The sequence below is a fragment of the Arachis hypogaea genome, chromosome 17 (genome assembly GCF_003086295.3).
Source record: "Arachis hypogaea cultivar Tifrunner chromosome 17, arahy.Tifrunner.gnm2.J5K5, whole genome shotgun sequence".
Classification (NCBI taxonomy): Eukaryota; Viridiplantae; Streptophyta; class Magnoliopsida; order Fabales; family Fabaceae; genus Arachis; species Arachis hypogaea.
The window spans coordinates 12,634,382-12,657,500 of NC_092052.1; the positions used below are offsets into that span (position 1 = coordinate 12,634,382).

General features: G+C 31.7%; 2 protein-coding genes across 2 annotated transcripts; one reads left to right on the forward strand and one right to left on the reverse strand.

Moving 5' to 3' along the window:
• Window positions 1-13,314: 13,314 nt before the first annotated feature.
• LOC140180492 (protein MAIN-LIKE 2-like) lies at window positions 13,315-16,688 on the reverse strand. Its single transcript, XM_072221699.1, has 4 exons — window positions 16,606-16,688; window positions 13,926-13,938; window positions 13,796-13,831; window positions 13,315-13,689 (listed from the first exon to the last, which is right to left on the reverse strand). The coding sequence occupies exons 1-4, from the start codon at window positions 16,686-16,688 to the stop codon at window positions 13,315-13,317; spliced, it is 507 nt and encodes a 168-aa protein (XP_072077800.1).
• A 1,693-nt stretch (window positions 16,689-18,381) lies between these two features.
• LOC112764599 (serine/threonine-protein phosphatase PP1 isozyme 4) lies at window positions 18,382-21,719 on the forward strand. The gene is made up of 4 exons (XM_025810277.2): window positions 18,382-18,858; window positions 19,211-19,770; window positions 19,905-20,123; window positions 21,328-21,719. Exons 1-3 carry the CDS (start codon window positions 18,651-18,653, stop codon window positions 20,091-20,093), a joined length of 957 nt encoding a protein of 318 aa, XP_025666062.1. The 5' UTR covers window positions 18,382-18,650; the 3' UTR covers window positions 20,094-20,123; window positions 21,328-21,719.
• Window positions 21,720-23,119: the final 1,400 nt, after the last annotated feature.

Consider the following 23,119-nt stretch of genomic DNA (forward strand, 5'->3'; position numbering starts at 1 on the left):
AGGAGGAGAAGGAACGTGAAGAAAAAATGACGGTTGTGATTTTGATCGAAGAAGAAGAAGGAGCGTCTTTTATAATGGTGAATGAACGCGTTATAAAAATTATTGAGTAGCGCATGTTAACACATTTGTATAAGTGAGCGTCTTTTTTATTGAGTTTGGCCCTTACTTATATGATAAGCCAAAAACGTTTGTATTGTGTATATGTAACAAGTCTATAATTATTTATACCTTTAGTCTTTATGCCTAGATTTGCGGTAAACATTTAATTAGTGTATCAAATATCAAGAATAAAAATCTAGATAGAAATAATCTAACATCCTCACGGTATATGCCTGGACATTTCATATTATAATTTAGTGGACATACATAAATTCAACCTTACAAATACAAATAAATTAAGGGGTGATACTAATCGTTTAAGTTATTATTATGGATACTTGGACGACCATATACTTGGCCATTGTGAACTTAAAAAGCCAATACCGTAGACTATCTATAATGCTAGAGGCACCTTAACAATTAGGATGCTGCATCAACCTTCAGTTCTTAATAACCATGGATTATTATTATTAGATAAAAATTTATATCCAATTGTTTATATGTAAATTTGATAATTAAAAATTATTAGATAATTTAATAAATTTAATTAAATTATTATTTAATAATTTTTAATTATTAACTTTATGTGAAGAGATAATTATACGTAAATTTTTATCCTATTATTATAAAAAGATGGCTATGTCCGCATGACATTTCTCGTTGAAGACAAAAGATGGCTATGCCAGCATGACGCTGATTTAGTTGTTTTAATTTTAAGCTTTGTTTCTCTTCATCCCGAAGCTAAGGAGTGTGGTATGTCTAAGATTCCGAAAACAAAATCGGTTATTATATTAAACCAATAAAATTAAAAGCTTAAAAATTTAAAGATTCAACTCAAATTTAATCAAAATTAAAATGAATATAATAAAATAATATATTTATGTATAATATATATTAAAAAAAGATTTTTTTTGTATTTTTATTATTATAAAGCAATTTATCGATAAAATCATAAAAAATTGAACGGTTCATTCGATTAATTATTTTTGATCAAATTTTTTATTTTTTAACTAATTTGTTACTAACTGATTTTTTATTTTAACTGAATCAGTTTAGTGACTAAGATTCATCAGTCTGGTTCTTAAAACCGTGCTATGTTCTCAATTCCGTCAATATTAGTCTTTCTTACTTACGGTATTAGTCTGCAGTTAATAATAATAATAATAATGTAATGCAATGCACCGGGAATATTTCTTAACATCTTTCATTCTCAACTCTTTGATGACAAAGTATTTTAGAAAACTACGTATTATTAGGAAATAATAAGTAATAATCATGCGATAGATGATTAGGTTAGGTCGTAAGTTAGTGGAGAACTTTGGCTTAATGATGTGGCATGGAATGGAATCCTTAACATAAGGTAATGCATATTTGTCAGGCGAATATGTTTTGTGAAGAGTGAAGTGGATGAAGAATGAATACTGTAATTATTTTTTTTTAAAGAAGTGTATGTGTATTATATATAGGATTTTTTATTTTAACAAATTAAATAAATATAATAATTACTAAAATAAATCATTTAAAAAATTATATGAAAACGAATTTCGATAATAATTTTTTAAATTATTTATTTTAGTAATTATTATATCTATTTAATTTATTAAAATAAAAAATTCTATATATGATATCTCTAATTTTTTATTTTATCTATTATAAAAAAAGTATAATAACATTTTCTCTTCACCTAATTTTATTTTTCACCGTATCATTATCTTATTTTTCATATGATTTTTTATTCACACTCATTAACTTACTCAATTTTAAACCATTGTTTGGGATGAATTATTACAACTTACATAATGTATATAGTATTTAATTGATCTTTGAATTTGGTTTTGTTTTGGGCAAAATCCATGTCTTGCTTAATGGGTAATTTTGGAGATGTATGTTGTTCCAAACTCAATTTCTAAATCTTCAAAACGATCGAATAATGACTTGATCTTTCGGGTTTAGTCTTCACTACGGATTAAATTGGTCAAGAAATCGCAAATTTTTAACTAATATTTAAATTTAAATATTTTTTTATCTTAATTAATAAGATAAAATAAAATAACAACGTAAATTATATAATAAGAATCAAAGATTTTTTCAAATACGTTACACATTTTTAACTCTCGTCGATATTTTTTAAATCCATTTTGATTTGGATGTTGCAGTGTTTTTGCTGGTATCACTTCTTGTCACCAAAATCAACAATGATCGTTCTCTCTATCTATCCGTATTGACAAAGTCTTGTATATATGTGAATATATGGGAAGAGATGAAAGAATAGTACTTACCACTAACAAAAAGGTTGAGGCTAGAAATTTTTTATTTAAAAAAAAAATGATATAATTCTATTATTGTATTGGCATGCATGAAAGTGTTTATAAAAAAATAAAAAATATCTATAAAAGCTAATTTTGACAATAAATATAACAGTTTTATGTTCATGTGAGTTGGTTAAAACTACAATCAAAGCAACTAAGTCGGCGCACCTAGGAAGATTAAAATTTCTATCAAAACCAAAATGCTAACTTAATGATAGAATCTTAGATTACAAGATTGGTTTCACATCTTTATTCAAAAAATGTAGAAAAACATAAGGTTTTGTGGCTTACAATCTTCTCAAGTCGTGAAAAGCATTATTGCGAGCCTATAAGATTTTGAAAACTAACAGTTATTGACACTTGACACTTAACAATGGATTTAAGGTGCGCTTCATTTTAAATATTATCTTTATCAATAGAAAATACTTGTGTACTGTGATCCTCTTATGGAAGAACAAATAATAATGCCACCAATGGCGGGAATTGTTTTTTTATATGATGTTGAGATTGATGATTCGCACCAAAGTTGTATGTAAAATGACTAATTATATTTATATAATATATAATTTGAGCTATAATTAAAATATTTTTAATTATAATTATTGTTATATTTTAATATTTTATACAATATTAATATTGTACAAATAGTTATGTGTTATGTCTGATGATTCTGGATTTTTATTTTATATTTGAAATTTTTTAGAGTCAGAAGTAACGCATGTAACGATCCAATATTTAGCATATCATTGATCATGCAAAAAATAAGGTGTTGCTAACCTAATTTCATTAATATTGAGTCTTTACGCGTTAATCTGTCAAAATAATTAACACATATTCACATACTTAATGTTAATAATACATTATAGTATTACATAGAAAACTAATTACAAAACATACTCTTCTGAATAAAATTTCAACTAACAAGACGAGGAGGAAATAAATTCTAATAACAACTCAACTTGCAAACAAATTCTTTTATGTTTCTGCAGTTTCACAATAAGCCTTTATACTTGTAGCTAAAAAGGGTGAAAATAGAGGGTAAAAACTGGGGAGTCCTTAGTAGGACTGAGGTGGATAGTTATGTTCATTTTATTCTTGTTTTAACCGCAGACAAACAATAGAGTATATATAAGCTTAAACATACAAAAGTACAAAGAAGCACTTAATCAGAAAGCACACACACATTCACAGAGATACACACAGATATGCGCAAACAAGTATAATGCATGTCTATTCCTAGTGTAAGTAATGAGCTCATTTGTCGGTTACACACCCGCTTCTGACAATATTCGGTAATCATATCCGAATACGGCTTTCCAGTTGGCATATCTCCTGTCAATACAGGGTAGTTTTCCCTCGCCAACGTATGTCTGACATATCTCTGTGAACACCCGTGTCGTTACAAGCTGCGGCCCCAGGTCGAAAGTATGTATAATAAAATATCTGTGAACACCCCCTATTGTCATAGGCTGCGGCCCTAGGCTGAAAGTTTTCTGGAAAACAAATCTCGGTGGTCGCACTACCATCTATCTAATTGTCCTTTTGCAGTAGATTTTCACATAATCTTTTTCATTATTCACCATCAATTACTCTTTTTATCTTTGTCATCTGCTCTCCTATGGCAGATATCTCTTTAGTTAATACATTCTTTTTTTTTTTTTTGTGCTCTACTCTCTTGTGACAGAGATTCGTTAGATTTTTTTTAGTCTTTGCTCTCTGCTCTCCTGTGACAGAGATCCCTTTAGTTAATACATTCCTTTTTTTCTTCATTCTTTTACTTACTTTCTTTCAATATCTCAAATTATTTTCACACTCTTCTCTCACATTTTCCTAAATGTCTTATGAAAGGAGAATTATAAAATTCTTAACTTAACTTTATATTTCTAAAACTTTTAGCGATTATATTATTTTATCTCTTTTCTTATTTAATAAAATCATATCTTTACTAAAATGAATAATAATAATAATAATAATAATAATAATAATAATAATAATAATAATAATAATAATAATAATAATAATAATAATAATAATAATAATAATAATAATAATATTTTTATTTTAATATCAAAAACTAGTTTGTAGCACTTTGTTCTTAATTTTTAAAAATTTTTCTTTAAATCTCAAGTTTTTAAATATTTTACTTTTTAATACAATATTTTATAAAATTACTAATTTAATTTTATATTTATAAAATTACTAATTTAACTTCATATTTCTAAAAATAATCCTAAATTTTTATAAAATATCCAATTTACTCCGAAACTTTTACCTTTTACTCAAAATATCCCAAAACTTATATGATTACTATTTTTAACCCTGATCTTTTATCAAATTATATTTCTATACTCAAAATAATTTTTGTATTGGTGATAATATCTCTTTTCAAAACCGAAATCTTCTTTTGTAATCTTTCAAAATATATACTTGATTTTAAATCTATTTTTGAACTTTTCAATTACCGAGTTTTCACGACTTTTAATTTAATCTCGCGGCTATCAAACCTCATCAATTTTCTCAATATTCAAGTTTAACAACAGCCCTCAAATTAGGCCTAACAAACAGACTGGTTTGACAGCCTCATCAAAATCGAAATATAAAGCACTAAATCAACAATATTTTATCAAAATTTAAACACAAAATCATTCAATTTTAAGTCACAAACATCCAATCAACAATCACATATCAAAAACACAATTAATTCGTAATTAATTTACCAAATTTTATCTTTGTATGACAACCACCAAATCGAAACATCAAGAAAGCTTTCTGAACGAAAAATCGAAGAAGAAAACGTCAAAATCGGTTACTCTACCTCTAGGACTCCCACTTAGCCGAACCATGCCTGAAAGATCAGCGGTGCCACCATTAACTTCTCCCGAACAAAAGTGACGTCAACATAAAGAAGTGGAAGATACAAACACATTAATCGAATTAAATTTTTTATTGGAGTTACAAATCTTAAGAAATTGAACTTGGAAGCTGAGAGGTTTCACGGTTTCTCTCTTCTCTCTCGACTTCTTTCTTTTTAGTTTTTTCTAATGGCTTCAATGATGATGATGATTTGCAATAGATGATGATGATAATGAGTGATTAAGTGACACGTAGGGGATTGGATGTCAAACTTAAGCCATGTGTCAAGTTATAATTTTGTTGAGTCAGTAATTCAAGTTATAAATATTTTAAAGGAATAATTATAAAAAATAGGTATATTAAAACATAAGTAATAATATGTATAGGGTTAAATATATATGAGTTATTAATATAAATGACATTAGTAACATAATGATAAAGGATATACGATAAAATATTAGTAATGGCAAGTTTATCAAAAAGTACCGATATTTATTCATACCGACAAATTTTGAATTTGAAATATTTTAATTACTAAAATTAAATTATAAAATATTCATTATTAATAGAGTACTAAAATTATAATTTCAATTATATAAAATATCTTACTATAATAAAATTATATAATAATTTTAATTAATGTAAACTCAATGTATCATAAAAATTAATTTAAATACCTTTAACAAAATAATTTTTAAAAATAAAAACTCCAATAAAATAAATTATAAATCATTCATAATTAATAATTCAAAATATGATGTTTAGCAAAATATCAATCACTTAATTTAAATCATATAATTTTTGCCATTCATAAATTACTGAAATTCTAGTTTCAATTATGCAAAATATCACATTTAATAAAATTATATATAATAATCCTAATCAACTTAAACTTCAATAATCATAAAATCAATTTAATTATATCTAATAAAATAATTTTTAAATAAATAGTTCAAATTAATAAAATAGGTCATAAATAATTTATAAAGAGTTAAAGAATGATTTTTAACGAATTTTTAAAAACTGTTTATTATTCCATTTTAAATTCATAAGTTTGTAAAAATGTAGATTTTTTGAAATTTGAACTAAACTACAAAATTTAGATTTTTTTTATTATTTGTTTTGATTTTTTTGATATTTTATTTAAATTCAAATAAAAAATATTTTTTTATTGACATTTATGTTTTAAAGTTAATACGATTAGCTTAAAAAATAAGAAATGTCAATAATCAATATTAGTAGTAAATCGGATTAAGCTGATTCGATATACTATATATGTGTTGTACAATAATAATAAATCGAATTAACTTAAATAGCATCGAAATTTTTTAACTATCCAAAATTTCTCCTAACATATCTTCTTCTTTTACTTCTTTTTTTTTTTTTCATATTTTATCTTTTTTTTTTCTTTCTCCCAACATGTTCTACTTATTTTTTATATTTTGTTATTGATACTAATTTTTTTGTATATTTTTACGTTTTATTTTAAAAATAGAGGATTTTATCTAAATAAATTTATTTTAAAATTAGACTATATACTCCTAAATTCTAAACAATAAATAGTCTTACAATATAGTGTGAAGATCAATTCAAATTCTGTTTATCGTGATAAAATTTTTATATTTTATATAATAAATTTTATCGTCATTTTTGTTTTATTTTTATGCTTTATATAAAAAATTTTCAGTGTCATTCATCATTATCATATTTGTATTTTTTTCATAAAATTTTAAAAATATACAAACAAATAAATAAACAAAAATAAATAAAAACAAAAAAATATAAAAGAAAAAAACGATATCGATACCTAATAAGATGATAATGATAAAAAAAAGGAAGAAGAAAAAAAAAGATAAAAAATTAAATAAAAAAATAAAAAAATACATATATATCATGAATTAGTTGAATTTAGTTACATGAGAAATATCTTTTTTGTTTGGGACTAAGGCCTATAGCTATAGGAGTTTCACTCTTCTCTTCACCGGAATTAGAATCTACTTCACAAAAATCTAAGGCTGTTGAGCTCTTTTTCCAAGGACCTTCGGTGCCATTGCTGGAGTGATAGGCACATGCTTCTCAGTATTAATTCGTATAGAATTAAAATTTATTTAAAATAATAAAAAATAATTGAAATAAATTAAAAATTATGAATATTTTTTCTAATCTTTAAAATTCTCGAGAAAAAAAATAGTCTATCATAATAAAAAGGAGCATGAAGATATTGCTGTCCCTGTTTTTTGGGTAAGAGTTCCGCTAGGAAAACAATGAGATATCTATACAATATGTACAATGAGCTATTTATTTGGTCCAATATGTATTAATAATATAAATTAAACATTATTATCCCTAATTTCTAGTTGCTTTTTGTGATTTCTATCCCCAATTTACTCCAAATTCTTTCTCATTAACCCTTCATCACCCACCATTACCTACCCTCCAAAAAACCCCATTGTTTGTTCCATAGAAAAACCCATTTCTTCGCCGCCCCGCGCGCAGCAACCTGTGTTCTACCGCTCTGTTTTTGCGTGACGTGTAGCTTCCATTCCTGCCGACCGAAATTGTCACGCTCCGCCTCCTTGCGCCAACGCTCTCGCCGGAAGAACCTCCGTCACTCCTCACGCGGCCGAACATCTGTGACCTACAACTGTCAGCGTCATCGACGTGAGTTGCAGCCCCGAACTCCGCGTTCACATCATCCCAGCGCTGCTGCTTGGGTCTTGTTGAATTACTTGAAAAATAAATATCCACGAAAACTGAGAAAGTGAACATCCAAAATCATACAAAAACGAACATCCAATGTGAACGTGTATAAATCATAACCAGCAATCATCATCTACACCTAAGCACCTAAGAATAACCATCCACGTTCACAGAGAAAGTGAACATCCGACGACAGGAAGAAGGCACAAACCGGCTGTGATGGAGGCGCTGGACGTCCGGGTTGCTGCGGTGCTGCGAGCTCAACTCACACAATATGCGCGTCTTCCCTACGTACGGTGGCCTGTGCGGACGACGGCGCCAGTTGGAAGAGTGTTGGCGCGATGTCCGACGACGACTGGTAACCATGGCGGCACTGTACCAGTTTTTGCTTCGAGGAGAGAGTGAGAGAAGAGTTTACACCATATTGAGAGAGGGAGAAAATCCTAATTTAATTCTGATGGAAATCATGATTTGATTCAAATTTTAAATGGAAAACTACTCAAAATTAATTAATTACCATAACTACTAAAAATTAATTAATTGCCATAACTAACGGGAATCATGATTTAATTCAAATTTTAAATTAAAAACTATTCAAAATTAATTAATTACTTCTAATTTAATTCTAATTTCAATTTAACTCCATTGTACACATTATATAAAATATACATTGACTCATCATACTTTTTCTTTGATAATTATAACCCAAAAGTGGATTTTGTTTTGGGTCGGTAGGGTAAAGACCCTTTCTTTTGCCAAAAGTTTCAGCAAATGTAACGTGTCTGAATTTAAACAATTTGTGTGGATTAAGTGAATAAATAAATCATTAGTCTTTTAAGTACTAAAAGACATACGCTTATGATGTAATTTTAGTTCTACAATCATAATAAAATAACGTCTTATTTTTCTTTTAAATAATAAGCTGGCTGATTTTTTTTTTATATAATTTAGTGGTGTGAGTTATAATGCGTTATGATCATTAGGGGAGAATTACACTATTATGACTGCATTGCTTTTAAGAATTTGGGAGGAAGAAATCGGTGGATCCGATTTCAAGCAGAAAGAGGAAGGAACACAAATCGAACCCACCGATTTGTGTGAAAGAGAGATTCAGTTTACATCAAATCGGATCCACCGATTTGTGGGAGCCCAATTTTATAAAACGGAGAGTGCAGTAATCGGACCCACCGATTTTGGGTCGCCAAAAATTGTTTTTAATCCGGCAGTGCACCAATCGAACCAAGCGATTTGTGTGGCACGCGGTCGGTCCGTCCGATTTGCCTGTAACGGCATACATAAAATGAAAAAAAAAATCACAGAAGCCTCATTTCTTCATCGCCGGTCTCAGCTGATGTTCTTCCTTTTCTCTCATTCTTCTCCTTCATTCTTGTAGAATAGATTTCAGTGAGTGTGAGAATAGGCAAGTACGTATACTGATATGGATGATAGAGTTGTGTTGAAAATTTATTATTATGGGCAGATTTTGTTGCAAACATATGAAGGAGTTCAATTTGTGTGTGAAAATCTATTAGATGTTGTTATTCCGTTCACATTGTCATTTGAGGAATTGAAAGGTGTGATTTGTGAGAAGATAGATTCTCAAAGATCTAGGAGAGTATCGTGTATTTTGTACAGGTATCCTTTATCTGTGTTTGGTGGGTTTGTTCAATTTCAGACCAAGTACGTGATGGATGAAGCGAGTATGCATGAAATGTTTTCAATGTATATAGAAAATCGCCATCGAATGTCGTGCATCGAGTTGTATGTTGAGTTTGAGCAATCTGAAGCGGACCGTAACATTGAATTGGAAGATTATAATAGTGAAAGCGAGGATGAATTTGAAAGTAACTATGAGATCGTTGGTCCAGGTGAAGACGAAGATGAAGCTGGCGGCGCTATGAACGCAGATGTGGCGGAAGTTGCAAATGCACTAGCAAACCCGCATCCGTTTCAGGAGCCTTCTTTCATGCGGTTGTTGGATTTGGAGGCTATGCACGCACCGGAGTTTTTGCAATATATAAATGTAGGTGCGTAAAGCTAGACAGCTATGTGAAACTCTGTAGTAGCTGATCAATAAGTCAGATGAGTAATATATGTGATATGTGGATAGTCATTTGTGAGCATAGCATTTGATTTTTTATTAATTAATAGTTTTTTATTATGGATTATATTTAGTTGTTCTTTACGTAGATAGAATAGCGAAAAAAAAAAGACTATTATGATCTTACATGGTAAAGTGTGTTTATTAATTGAGTTATAATAAATGATTTATTACTGAGTACATAATACAGGATTTATTTCTTTTGATGTTTGCAACGCTTCCTGTTGTAGCGGATGGTGAGTTCGCAGTGGGGATGGAATTCAGTTCAAAGGAGGTAGTAATCAAGGCAATGAAAGATTATACCATCCGGAGAGGTGTAGACTATCGAGTATATGAGTCGGAACCGATGACATTCTTTGCCAAATGTACAGAATATGGCAATGGTTGTGACTGGTTGATCAGGGTTACCAAAATGCAAAAGAAGTACTGTTGGGAGATAAGGAGGTACAATGGAAGTCACACTTGTACTAGGTCTACTACTTCGCAAGACCATTCGAAGCTGGATTCCAAGACAGTTGCAGAAGCAATTAAGCCATTGGTAGAGGTTGACCCATCTATAAAGGTGAAATCAGTCATTGCTGAAGTCCAGTCAAAGTTTAACTACACCATCAGTTATCGCAAGGCTTGGTTAGCAAAGCAGCAGGCGGTGGAATCAATTTTTGGAGGTTGGGAAGCATCATATGAAGCTTTGCCCATATGGTTTGAGGCCATGTGTCACAAGGAGCCATCAGCAGTGGTTCACTTTGAAACAATGCCTGCTTACCAGGGGGATGATTTGGTTCCTGATATACGTGTACTGCATAGAGTCTTCTGGAGTTATTACCCTTGTATAAGGGCCTTCAGACACTGCAAGCCAGTGGTGCAGGTGGACGAAACTCATTTGTATGGAAAATGCAAAGGTTGTTTATTGGTTGCAGTCTCACAAGATGGTAATAACATCGTGCCTATTGCATTCGCCATAGTGGAGGGAGAGACTTCTGATGCATGGTACTTTTTCTTGAGTAACTTACGTCAACATGTGGTGACATGTGATGGTGTGGGACTTATCTCTGATCGACACGATTCTATTAGGTCAGCTATTGAGAGAAGTAATGGGGTTTGGTCTACGCTTAGAGCATTCCATATGTTTTGTATCTGGCATATTGAGTCCAACTTCTTGAGGAAGTTCAAGGCACCTTACTTGCAGAAGCTCATCGTCAACATTGGTAAGTTTAAATACAATGAACTTTGAATTTATTGTAAGTACGATCAAATAGAATGGTGTTCATTGTTGACTGAATGTTTTTCATAGGATACTCGAGGACGATCAGGGAGTACCAGATGCGCTATGAACGATTAAAGGAACAGGGTGAGGCTTACACCAACTGGCTTGATCGAATCCCACGTGAGCAATATGCTTTGGCATTTGATGGTGGATACCGATGGGGTCATATGACCACCAATCTTGTGGAGTGCATCAATTCCGTCTTAAAGGGTGCACGCAATCTCCCGGTGACTGCGCTTGTTAAGGCTACATTTTACAGACTGAATGAGTTGTTCACTAGGATCAGCTCTAAGGTTGTAACCTTTACCTTTTTCACTTGTGGCCGTACCTATGAAAACACAACAAATGTTGGATGCTATTACTCAAATGGCAATTCAATATGTAATACAAATACAAGTTCACCATGAAGCTACTAATATAAATTCATAATCAAGCCCTAAATCATTACCAATAGTTTATTTTACCTGCACTAGGCGCTGGATCCTCATCAACAGCATCGTCATCATTCTCATCCTCATCCTCACCCTCATCCTCATCCTCATCCTCACCCTCATCCGCATCCTCTGGATGGTCTACTAGGCAGTTATCAGTCTCATCATCAACTGCCCTATTACTCTCATGAATCAGACTCATCGGAATACGTCTAGGGTTTCCACTCTGTATAATCCCTCCCGCCCCTTCAGCACTTTTGTTCGAGTCAACAGACATTCTGGCACCAGAACTATTAGAGGAAGTGCAAACCTGAGGTCTCGAATCCAATGACCTTCTAGTTGGAGTAATACCACCCGAATGTGCTTGATGGTCGGTGGGAATGTCAACATAATTACCTAAATGTGAGTGGTGCGACCCCGATGCCACGAAACCAAGCAGCTGACTGAATGAAGTTTGCTCTCCATACTCAAACTGTGGACCACCCCAATACTGTTGATGTACCGTGACTGACGCTGAAAAATAATCAGACGGATACGTGTCAGGAACATATGGTGCAAAATACTCAACCCCTCTGTTGTAGCGGTTCCGGTGGCGGCGGTGGGGGAGGTACCGGTGCCGGTTTCGGTTCCGGTTCCGGTGCCGGTGGTGGTGGAGTACCTTCTAGATTATCTTCGAATACAAGGTTCGACAATTGCAAGTGGTCACCAAATGCTTCTCGGTACCAATGCATGTAAATTTCTAATGGATAATGTAAATGCACCAAGTCATCAGAGAGAGTGTGACTATACCGATTGGTCCACTGCATCACCCAAAAAGAGTGGGTATTGGCCCAATCTTGATTCTTAGGCCCAGTTAGAATTTCGCCGTGTGATGCACCTAGATCCCGCTCTTGATTAGGAACACCCTATCTCAATCCAAATTGCCTCCTGACTCTATCAGATGCATGCCACTCGATGCATTCAAAAGATATGAGTGGCACTGTGGCACTCCAGATAACCGAATTATGACGGATGTCTAAAGGAATCACGTCTGGGTCGATGTTTCCAATGCCATAAGCCTGCCAAAGAAACTGGACACATCGAACCAGTCAGATGATTACACAACAATTAATTCACTTAACAAGTTACGTAAGGTACTTGTATTTTACAAAATACCTGTCATTCTTGTAGATCATCCAACAACCTCCTGTAGTGTGCAAGCGTTTTATATCCGTAGGCATAGTTTTCACGGTCCCAGTTACGCCACCTGCCGTCGGACAATCCATTAGTTAACTTATCTTGTGGAAAATAAAATACAATTTCTATCAATTCTTTTAATGCATACTTTAATCAAAATTACATGTTTGCAATTGGAAACATTCGGGGATTGCCGGGAATCGACGCTAGAAATGGTAGCCGGATCCAAGCCCAAGTGAGCAACAGTGTCAGTGGACCGTCCATCTCCTTGCAGTCGACACGAGTTGCCCTACACAATGATCTATACAAGTGTGCCAGGCATGCCGAACCCCAACTAAACTGTATGATCTAACCAAAGTTACGGAGCAAAGGTAAAAATTTTCAATGCACAGCTGCACCTGACTTATCTCCAAACAGAATTGTCCCAAATAACAACATTATGTGACACTTTACATACATCTGAATGTGCACATCATCATTCAACAATATACGATCTTTCAAACTCCTAAACCATGTTAATTTTATAAAGCTCCCTCTACAGTCCGTCTTCCTCGGTGTAACTCCAAATTGGTGCAAGCACTCGGCTTCCAATGCCTCAAAACTACTCATGGTCGGTCCTGTAACCGGAAGACCATTTGTCGGCGGACCAAGAATTATCACCACATCCTCCAAGGTCACGGCACACTCACCAACCGAAAAATGAAATGTGTGAGTCTCAGGCCGCCATCTCTCAATCAGAGCATTAATCATTGCTGACTGACAGTGGATAATTCCAATTTGTGAAACATAATAAAATCCAGTCTCGCGCAAGTGTGACTCAACAATTTAGTTGTATGGATCCGGCGGCTTTAAATGATCACACATCAACATCCGTGAACCCTACAATATCACATTTCCGCTATAAGTACCAGTATAATATAATTATATTCTCAAAAACACAATTATCCTTACATGTCCATTATAACTAATTCCAGCATAATTGCATTTCAAACATACACGGTAAATCTGTTATACAAAAATCCTTCAATCATATTCATTACCTTATAACAAAAATTATTTAACCTTAACTAACTAACTAGAATAATTTCACGACTAATAAACTATTTATTCGTAAAATAGCATACTAATTTTATTATTGTTATTATTATTCATAAAACAGCATACTAATTTTATTATTATTATTATTATTATTATTATTATTATTATTATTATTCATAACACGGCATCATAATAATAATTTCCTAATCTAAGTTTAGTTATTACTAATTTATTGTCTAAATTTTACTGAATTAAAATTCAATTATTAATGATCATAAATAAAATAATTTATTAAATTTTTATTATTAATCATAATAATTTATTAAACTCAATTACTACTGCTAATAATAATAATAACAATAACAATATATCAATCTACTCTACTCTAATCTAATATGTACAGATCTCATCCCTTCTCCTTCTTCATTACATTCATTCATTCTTTTATTATTTTATTTTAACCAATAATTATTTAAAAAATCCAATTCTTCGGTAAAGCACCACATCATACATACATACATACATGATTAATTTCTATTTTGAATTCTATTTTTAACCACTTAACAATAAAATCATACACACATACATGATTAATCTCTACTTAGTGCCATTATAATATATATTGCTAATAAAATTTAATATTATCACTATTATTATTATTAAATCAGATTATTAAAAAATAAAAACTTACATAATTTAGATGTCCAAAATAATTAACAATATAAAATTCTGGTTGATTTACTTTTTAATTTTTGGTCTTCTTAGCATTTTTTTTAAATTTTTTTGAAGGTTTGTTGTGATCCAACAATGGTGTTAAAGAAAGAAAGTGGTGGGATTGAGTATGTGTTGAAGAGAGAGATACGAGAGTGAAAGGTATACTCCTGGGAGGGGGAAAATAATGGTCTTTTGGATGAGGGAGTCACGGGCCAACCAAAGAACGCTGCATGCGTGATGCGTGGTCAGAGAACCCAAATCGGTGGTCCGATTGGTGCACCTGCCGCATCCTCAAATCGGTCCGTCTGATTTCCGTCCACCAAATCAGTCCATCCGATTTTTTCTTACCCAGCCATCACATCTCCGTGAAACACCATAAACCCCATATTGCTGCTATACTCCATCAACCCCTCCGTATTAAAATTAAAAATCTCTAATAAGCTTGGTCGAATAAGAGTTTTTGAAAACTGAGAGTTTGTTCAAAACTGCAATTGCACGATTTTAAAGGACTCGAAAGCATGAGAGATTGAGACCAATAACGTTACATGGAATCGTGATACTGTCTCACAAAATATCTCATTCATCACAAAACAAATTCCGGTTTTGTAATAAATCTTAAATGATTAAATCTTCCATCTATATGACAGGCATTAAGGAAAAATTTGGTTTACAATTTTTTTATAAAATATTTTTTAAAATATGTATATCTATATAAATATATATTTTTATTTTTAAAACCTGATTTTAAGACTTTTTAACTATAATATAATATTTACTATTTGTTAACATTATACAAATTTAATAAATAAAATAGTACAGTGAATTAATAAGTATATTAGTGTCTATTAATAACAAGTAAATATGACTTTATAAAGTGTTATTAAAAAAATACTTGATGCAAATATCATAAAAGAAAATAAATTATAACAATCCTTAAAAAAATATATTTTATAAAATATTCTATTAATATTATTTTTCTTAAAATAATGTTTTTAAAACATTATTTTAAATGAATCCTATAACAAAATTTATAACTTTTTTTTTTTTATTTCTCACAGTATCCTCTAGGTTTAAGTTAAAAACTAATCTATGACGGATCGAACTCCATTTAAGAGTTTGTCGTTGGCCAATGAATTGTTGCATGCATAAAATGGAATTCGAATCCTAACACTTATTTAAGCGTACTAGTGAGCTAATAATTAGACAAATTCAACTTTGTTATCTATAACTATCATGATCACAACAAGTAGAAAACCAATTCAAGCTAAGCAATTAATAATTTTGATGAAATACCATAAATAGAAACACATAATTAAGAATTTATAAATAAAAGCAAATTAAAGATCAATAATTTAATTTAACATCATGCTACGTTTATAAAAATAAATGAGTTATTTGTATAAGATACACACATAAATATATAATAACTAATTTTTAGTATATAATAATAGTTTTAATAATTTATTATAGGGTTAAGTACTTAAATCGTCCCTAAGGTCTAGGGTGAAAATCAAAATCGTCCCCGACAATTTTTTGTTATTAAAATCATCCCCAACGTTACAAAACGTTATAAAATCGTCTTTTTTTTACTTTAATTTTATTTTCTTGACCAAATTACCCTTAAAATTAATAAAAATAAAATTAAAAAAAAACCCAACAACCCCAACCCCCCCATCTTGTCTCCTGTCTCTCCCTCTCTTCCCTTTGATCTCCTTCTTTCTACCCCTCTTCGGAACCCTCCCTCCCAACCACAACCCCAATTCTTCCTCTCTTTCTTTTCGCCACCGTATCATCTCCACCCCCACTTTTTTCTCCCTTTCCATCACCAACCTCAACCCTTCCTCCATTAACGGTGGCCTCACCTTCCTCATCTCCTTCTCCACCTTCTTCTCCCTTTCCATCACCGACCTTAATCCTTACCCTTCGACGACAACCATGTTCTCTGACTCTTCTTCGGCGTCGACTCCTTCTCCGTCATGCTCTTTTTCTCGCAGCGCCGGCATGCGTTCTTCCTCTCACAGCGCCACGCCTCCGTTCTGCCTTCTGTAGTGTTGCGCCTCCGTTCTGCCTTCTTGCCGTATCGCTCTTCCTTCCAGATTCAGATCTATTCTTCTTCCTGTTCTACTTCTCTGATTCTCTGTTTTTGTTTCCTGGAGCTCACCACTTTCCATTGGGATAGATGCAGGTAGGAGGAGTGAGGTGAGTTGTGAGAGGTTGGGAAGGTGGAGAGCAGAGGGTGGTGGGATCGATAGAAGCGTCTTCGAGTTTGTCGTCTTCAGCCTCAAATCCCTCTTCTTTTTGTTCTTTCTTTTTTTATTTTTTTAATTTCTGTTGCTGTTGAATTTGGATCTGAAGTTGCAGTTGATGATTGCTGAATTGTTCTTAAATTTAAAATTTTTGTTAATTTATTTTGTGGATGTTGTTGTTGATGTTATTCATTTTGTTGTTGCTGTTGCTAAATGTGTGTTAATGTTGCTGAATTTGTTGGTTAATTTGTTGTTGCTGTTGCTGAATTTAGTTTGTGGGTGATGGCCATGAGAAAAAGAAGAGGGAGAGGAAGATAGTTGCCTAAGGATGATGCATAAGTTATGGACAAAAGGTGATAAGGATGATGAAGATGATGCAGAACATGATGCGTAGGTGTGATAGTGAGGGAGTTACGGGAGGGGAGGGGAGGGGGGCAGGAGTTTGTTTAATTTTTTAATATTATTTTTAATTATTTTTATTACTAATGAAGGGTAATATGGTAAAAAAAATAAAATTGAAATGGAAAAGGACGATTTTATAACGTTTTGTAATGTTGGGGATGATTTTAATAACAAAAAAAGGTCGGAGACGATTTTGATTTTCACCCCTAACCTTAGGGACGATTTCAGTACTTAACCCTTTATTATACAATTTTATAATTTTATCCTTTATTTGAATATTAGAAATAAAATAAAAAAACAGAAGATGATATAATAATTTATTAGAAATAAAAAAATCATTTAAATCTCATAAAATTGGAGAAACTTAAAAATAAAAAAGTTTGAAGGTTAAAAAAAATCTCCAAAACTCTTTCCTTTCCAATAATTAAACTTTTAAACAAGCTTTAATGATCCAAAACCTTTTCATTCTCCCTACAAGCTTTCAAAACCAAACTTGCAAACACACCTAAGTCCTTTAAAAATCATTCAATTCTCACTGCAATTATCTTAAAAATTTTCCAATTTTATAATTTATTTATTAAAATAGATAAAGTATATTTTTTATTTTTAAAATTTGTTAAAGATTTTAAAAATATTTCTAAGTTTTATTTTATTTTAATTTTATCTCAAAAAATTTCGATTTGTATCAAATATACTTTGATGGATAATTTTTTAAAAAATTTAGAACCAATTCAACAACAATTTTCTAAAAACAACCATCAAAACAAACAAATCAAAAATAGCTACCATACATTATTGTTAGATTAATGGTAAATTTTTTAAAAATTTAGCTGTAAGAATATATTGATATAAATAAAATTTTTTTGGGACAAAATTAAAATAAAATAAAACTAACTTCAAAAATAAAAATATAATTTTTTTGGTAAAAAAAACTGGACATAAAATTGGGCTTTATGGGCTTCCATAATCCCTCCCCAAAAAAACCTAAATAATTTAATTAATAACATTAAATAATAAATGTACAAATTTTATTAAGAAAAAAAAAACAGAGACACGGAGAGAGCAAACACAACTCAAATTCTCAAAAACAGAAACAAACAAACAGTATACACGAAGAAAGGGAAAAGCACTTCACCCCCCTTTGATTCTTGGCGACAACTGAAAAAAAAATTGTTCTTTTTATTTTTGTTTCTTCAAAATAAAAAAAAAAAAACCTGAAGAAGAACAGAGTGTGAGTGAGTGAGTGAGTGAGACTGAAGCGGTTTTCAATTTTTGTTACCAGCTATTATTCGGATTATTGATCATCTTGTTGCTGCGATGAGCAACGCAGGACAACAGCAACAAGGGATTGATGAAGCAATTCTTGACGACATAATCCGCCGCCTTACGGAGGTCCGATTGGCCAGACCTGGAAAGCAGGTTCAGCTCTCTGAAGCCGAGATCAAGCAGCTTTGTGTTGCTTCCAGAGACATCTTCCTTCAACAGCCTAATTTGTTAGAACTCGAAGCCCCTATCAAGATTTGTGGTATTTTGTTCCCCCATTCCCTTTTAATTTTCATTATTTGTTGTTATTATTAGTTTTTTTTCTTGTCTAGGGTTTAAAGCTGCTACCTTTTTACGGTATCCTTGGTTGGTTTGAAAGGGTGAATAAAATGTGGGCAACCCTTTTTGTATTGGGAGATATAAAATTGTGGGGTGGTGTCAAAATATGATTTATTTTTATTTTTATTTTTATTTTTCTCTCTAGGTTTTCCTGTTACTTCAGTGTTTCAGCATTCTCATTCTTCATTTCAAGATATTCATTTGCAGTTGTTTAGAACACTACTAATTTGTTGTTGAGAATTGAGAGAAGCTGTGTTGAACTTTGCATCTTTCAGGTGATATTCATGGGCAGTACAGTGATTTGTTGAGGCTCTTTGAGTATGGAGGTTTACCTCCCAGTGCTAATTATCTCTTTTTAGGAGACTATGTCGATCGTGGGAAGCAGAGCTTGGAAACTATATGCCTTTTGCTTGCATATAAAATCAAGTATCCGGAAAACTTTTTCTTGTTGAGGGGAAATCATGAGTGTGCTTCCATTAATAGGATATATGGATTCTACGACGAATGTAAGCGGAGGTTCAATGTGCGGCTCTGGAAAGCCTTTACGGATTCTTTTAACTGTCTGCCTGTGGCAGCCCTTATAGATGATAAAATACTGTGCATGCATGGTGGCCTTTCCCCTGAACTCACAAACTTGGATCAAATTAGGAATTTGCCACGTCCTACTGCTATTCCAGACACTGGCTTGCTATGTGATCTGCTTTGGTCTGATCCGGGTAGAGATGTGAAGGGTTGGGGTATGAATGACAGAGGAGTTTCTTACACATTTGGCCCGGATAAGGTTGCGGAGTTCTTGACAAAGCATGACTTGGACCTTATTTGTCGTGCTCATCAGGTCATGATGTATACCTTTTTCCTCGTGTCACCCTCTATGTCCTCCTTTTTAGTTAATCCCATTTATCTTCTCTATAAAAATGCTAAACATTTGGTGGTTTATTGGAAGTTAACATTATATGACTTTTTCTATAGGTTGTAGAGGATGGATATGAATTTTTTGCTGAAAGGCAACTTGTTACAATATTTTCGGCTCCAAACTACTGTGGCGAGTTTGACAATGCTGGTGCCATGATGAGTGTAGATGAAAACTTGATGTGTTCCTTTCAAATTCTCAAGCCTGCAGAGAAAAAGATAAAGTTCGGAATGGCAAACAAGATTTGATGGTTGGCACAACAGTATTGGTTAATTAAGGTACAACTATTGCTTTTTTAATTTTATGTTTTTCACAAGTGCATTAATTGAGCATACATCCCGCATGTGCAGAATGTTGCTTATTTGAGATTTTTTAGAAAACATGGGTGATCTAGTTGGTTTATCTCAATATAGTTTTCTCAAATAACAAAACACCATAAGGAGAAACTCTTGCTACAAACTGTTACTCTCTCTCACATTGTCAATATCAAATCTTTTATCTTATGGTTTTTATTTCAAATCTTTATGTAGCAAATCCAGTTAAATGACACAATTCTTATAGCTCAATAGCTCAATAGCTCATTAGGGTTGGGTAGTTAGAGAGTTAATTGTTAACTTTGAGAACCTATCAAAGAAACATAGAGTGAGAATAATGACTATACATTCAACTTGCCAAACCACTCTTAATCAAGGTCCTTGGAGCAAGAAAGGGGTTTATATAGAACAAAAAAGGGGCTTAATAGTGACATGCATTAAAGTCGGACTATTTTACCCTAGAAAGATAATAATCTGAGATAATGTCATCAATTAAGTCTAAATCTTCTAAATGCATAGTATTGGTTTGATTTCTTTTGCTTGATGGTTTGAAGGCACAACTAAGATTTTGTTATTTTGATTTAAAGGGATCACCTATTATCTTACTTTTTAAGATGTTCCCACATGATGTCTTTTTGTCAATTAGGGATTTCATCATTTTTTTTTATGTTCTTAAAAACAAACAAATAAACGTGTTTGAAGATTTTACAAGAGCATTTGTATTCTAAAATTATAGACATTAATTTTGGATCTCTCATTAACTTTGTTATTAAAATGTTTAGATGGTGAACCTTGGTCACCAACACTTTTTGCTAAGCATTGTGACTTGGAGGTAAGTGTTCAAATTCTACACAACAGACACAACCCTCTGATTTCATGGTAAAGAACATAGTTCTACTCTTGTCAAATCCTACCAAGTAGGAATGTAGGAACATTGTTATGTGTTTTACAGGACACATCTCATTGGTATTCCTTTAGCTTTGTTTTTTTTTGTTTCCATTCTTTTAGCTTTGTTCTTGAATGTCATGTGACGCCAGTTTTCTTGGTCATTCTGTTATGAGTTTTAGCAAAAACTTTGTTCTGTTCTGAATTTTTGCTTCTTTAATGTATTTATTTATTATTATGATTATCCATCAACTTTTACATTATATATTCTCCTAATGGTTAGGTTAAGTTAAAATCAGAAGATGGTGTAGATTGCCTGGTCTTCAGTTCTATCCGATTTTAAGACGACGGAGTTTAATGCTACATTCAATCCATGGAGGCGGGGACCATAAAAGTGCAAATTGTAGGATTTGAATCACAGTTGGATTTGGATGGTCACAAGCAAAAGCTTTGTTTTATTTTTTTATTTTTTATTTTTCTCTTTCATTTTCTGCCTAATTATTCTGCAACCCATTATGTACATGTATGTGTTGTAGATGGGTCAGGGAAATAGCCTCCTTTGTTCCGAAGATAGAGCTGAATGTGGTAACTTTTTTACTCAATTTTATTGACACACTAAAGATGCCATTGTCGGATTTAGTTTAATGATTTTAATGTTTTTATATTGTTTTGTAATTTTGTGTGGTGTTCATTGAAAATCTTATGCTAGTTAGGGAAATTTAGAACTTTTTCCTTGTTAGGAACATGTGTGTTCCCTTCTTTGCATGGATTCAAAGCTTCTCTATTTTTTTGAGCTTCAACTTTGAAAAAGTTATATGTTACATTTTCACTCTGCCAAAGAAATACCAGATTAACCAACAATAATATTCACTTGGTTATCATCATGTATCTGTGTATTATTTGTATATAAATATAGGTGAATTTTAATTTATTTTAAATATATATTTTATATGAGTGACTAATCATATATTTTATATGAGTGACTAATTTAATAATTGATGGTTGGAATACGAAATTGTTATGTGCATATTGTTTAAATTTCATGATGGATATGACATTTTTAAAATTTGGTAAAAGACGGATATTATAAATTAGAGCATATAAATTTGTTAAAGGAATGAAAAATAGTTTCCAACCGTAATGTTTATGTTGAATTTTCATGATGTTTTCATGTGTAATCTCTCATGCGTTTACTTTCTTACCTATTTGATGAAAAAATATTCATGCACGAATGAATTTTACTCGTAAATATTAAATAAAACAAAAATCAATTTGTTTGAAAACTTAAATTAAAATTTTAAAAAATACTATACCTCATTCAATAGCTACAAGGAGAGGTGTGTTGTTAATTCTTTTAGTTGTTGAATTTTTTAGTTTTGTTGTTTCTAGGCTTCATTTATATATTTTTTGAGTGAAAAAAGTATTTTTTAAATAAAATATTTTTATTTAATTTAAAATCTATTTAGATACGTTTTTTTTTAAAGTACTTTTATTAAAAAAATAAATTATTTATTTTTTCTAAAAGCTAATAATATCTTGTTTTTAAAAAAAGCAAAAACAAAAGACGTTTTTAATATTTAAAAATACCACAGGGGTGGATCTCCAATACTTCAGGAGATCGATGTTACAACACCTTTTACTTATCCCTATCGATCACCTTATCAAGTGAGATTTAAAGGGTTCGAGTAAAACTTGGTATTATAAGATCGAGTCTTTTTTCCACTATGATAAATTTCCATGGATCCTATCCGTGCCATATTCTGATGAGTAGGATCCTCTAGAAACAGAGGCAAGTCCAAAGCATACTTAATGACACTGGATAAGAAAGAAGGAAATAACACCAGCTAAGCTTTCAGATTCAGAAAGAGAAGGGAGATTTATAACATTTTGTAAGAAAAAGTGGATATATTACAATGTTCGCTGAGATCTACAACTGAAGTGAGCTCCTCTTTTTTATAAAGGTCTCTGAAGGACAACATATCTTACAGAATTTAAGCAAGCCTATTAAACAATGCCACCTGGAAGATAAGGATAAGCCTTATCTCTTTCTGACTTTACCTAGACAAGTGACAAAG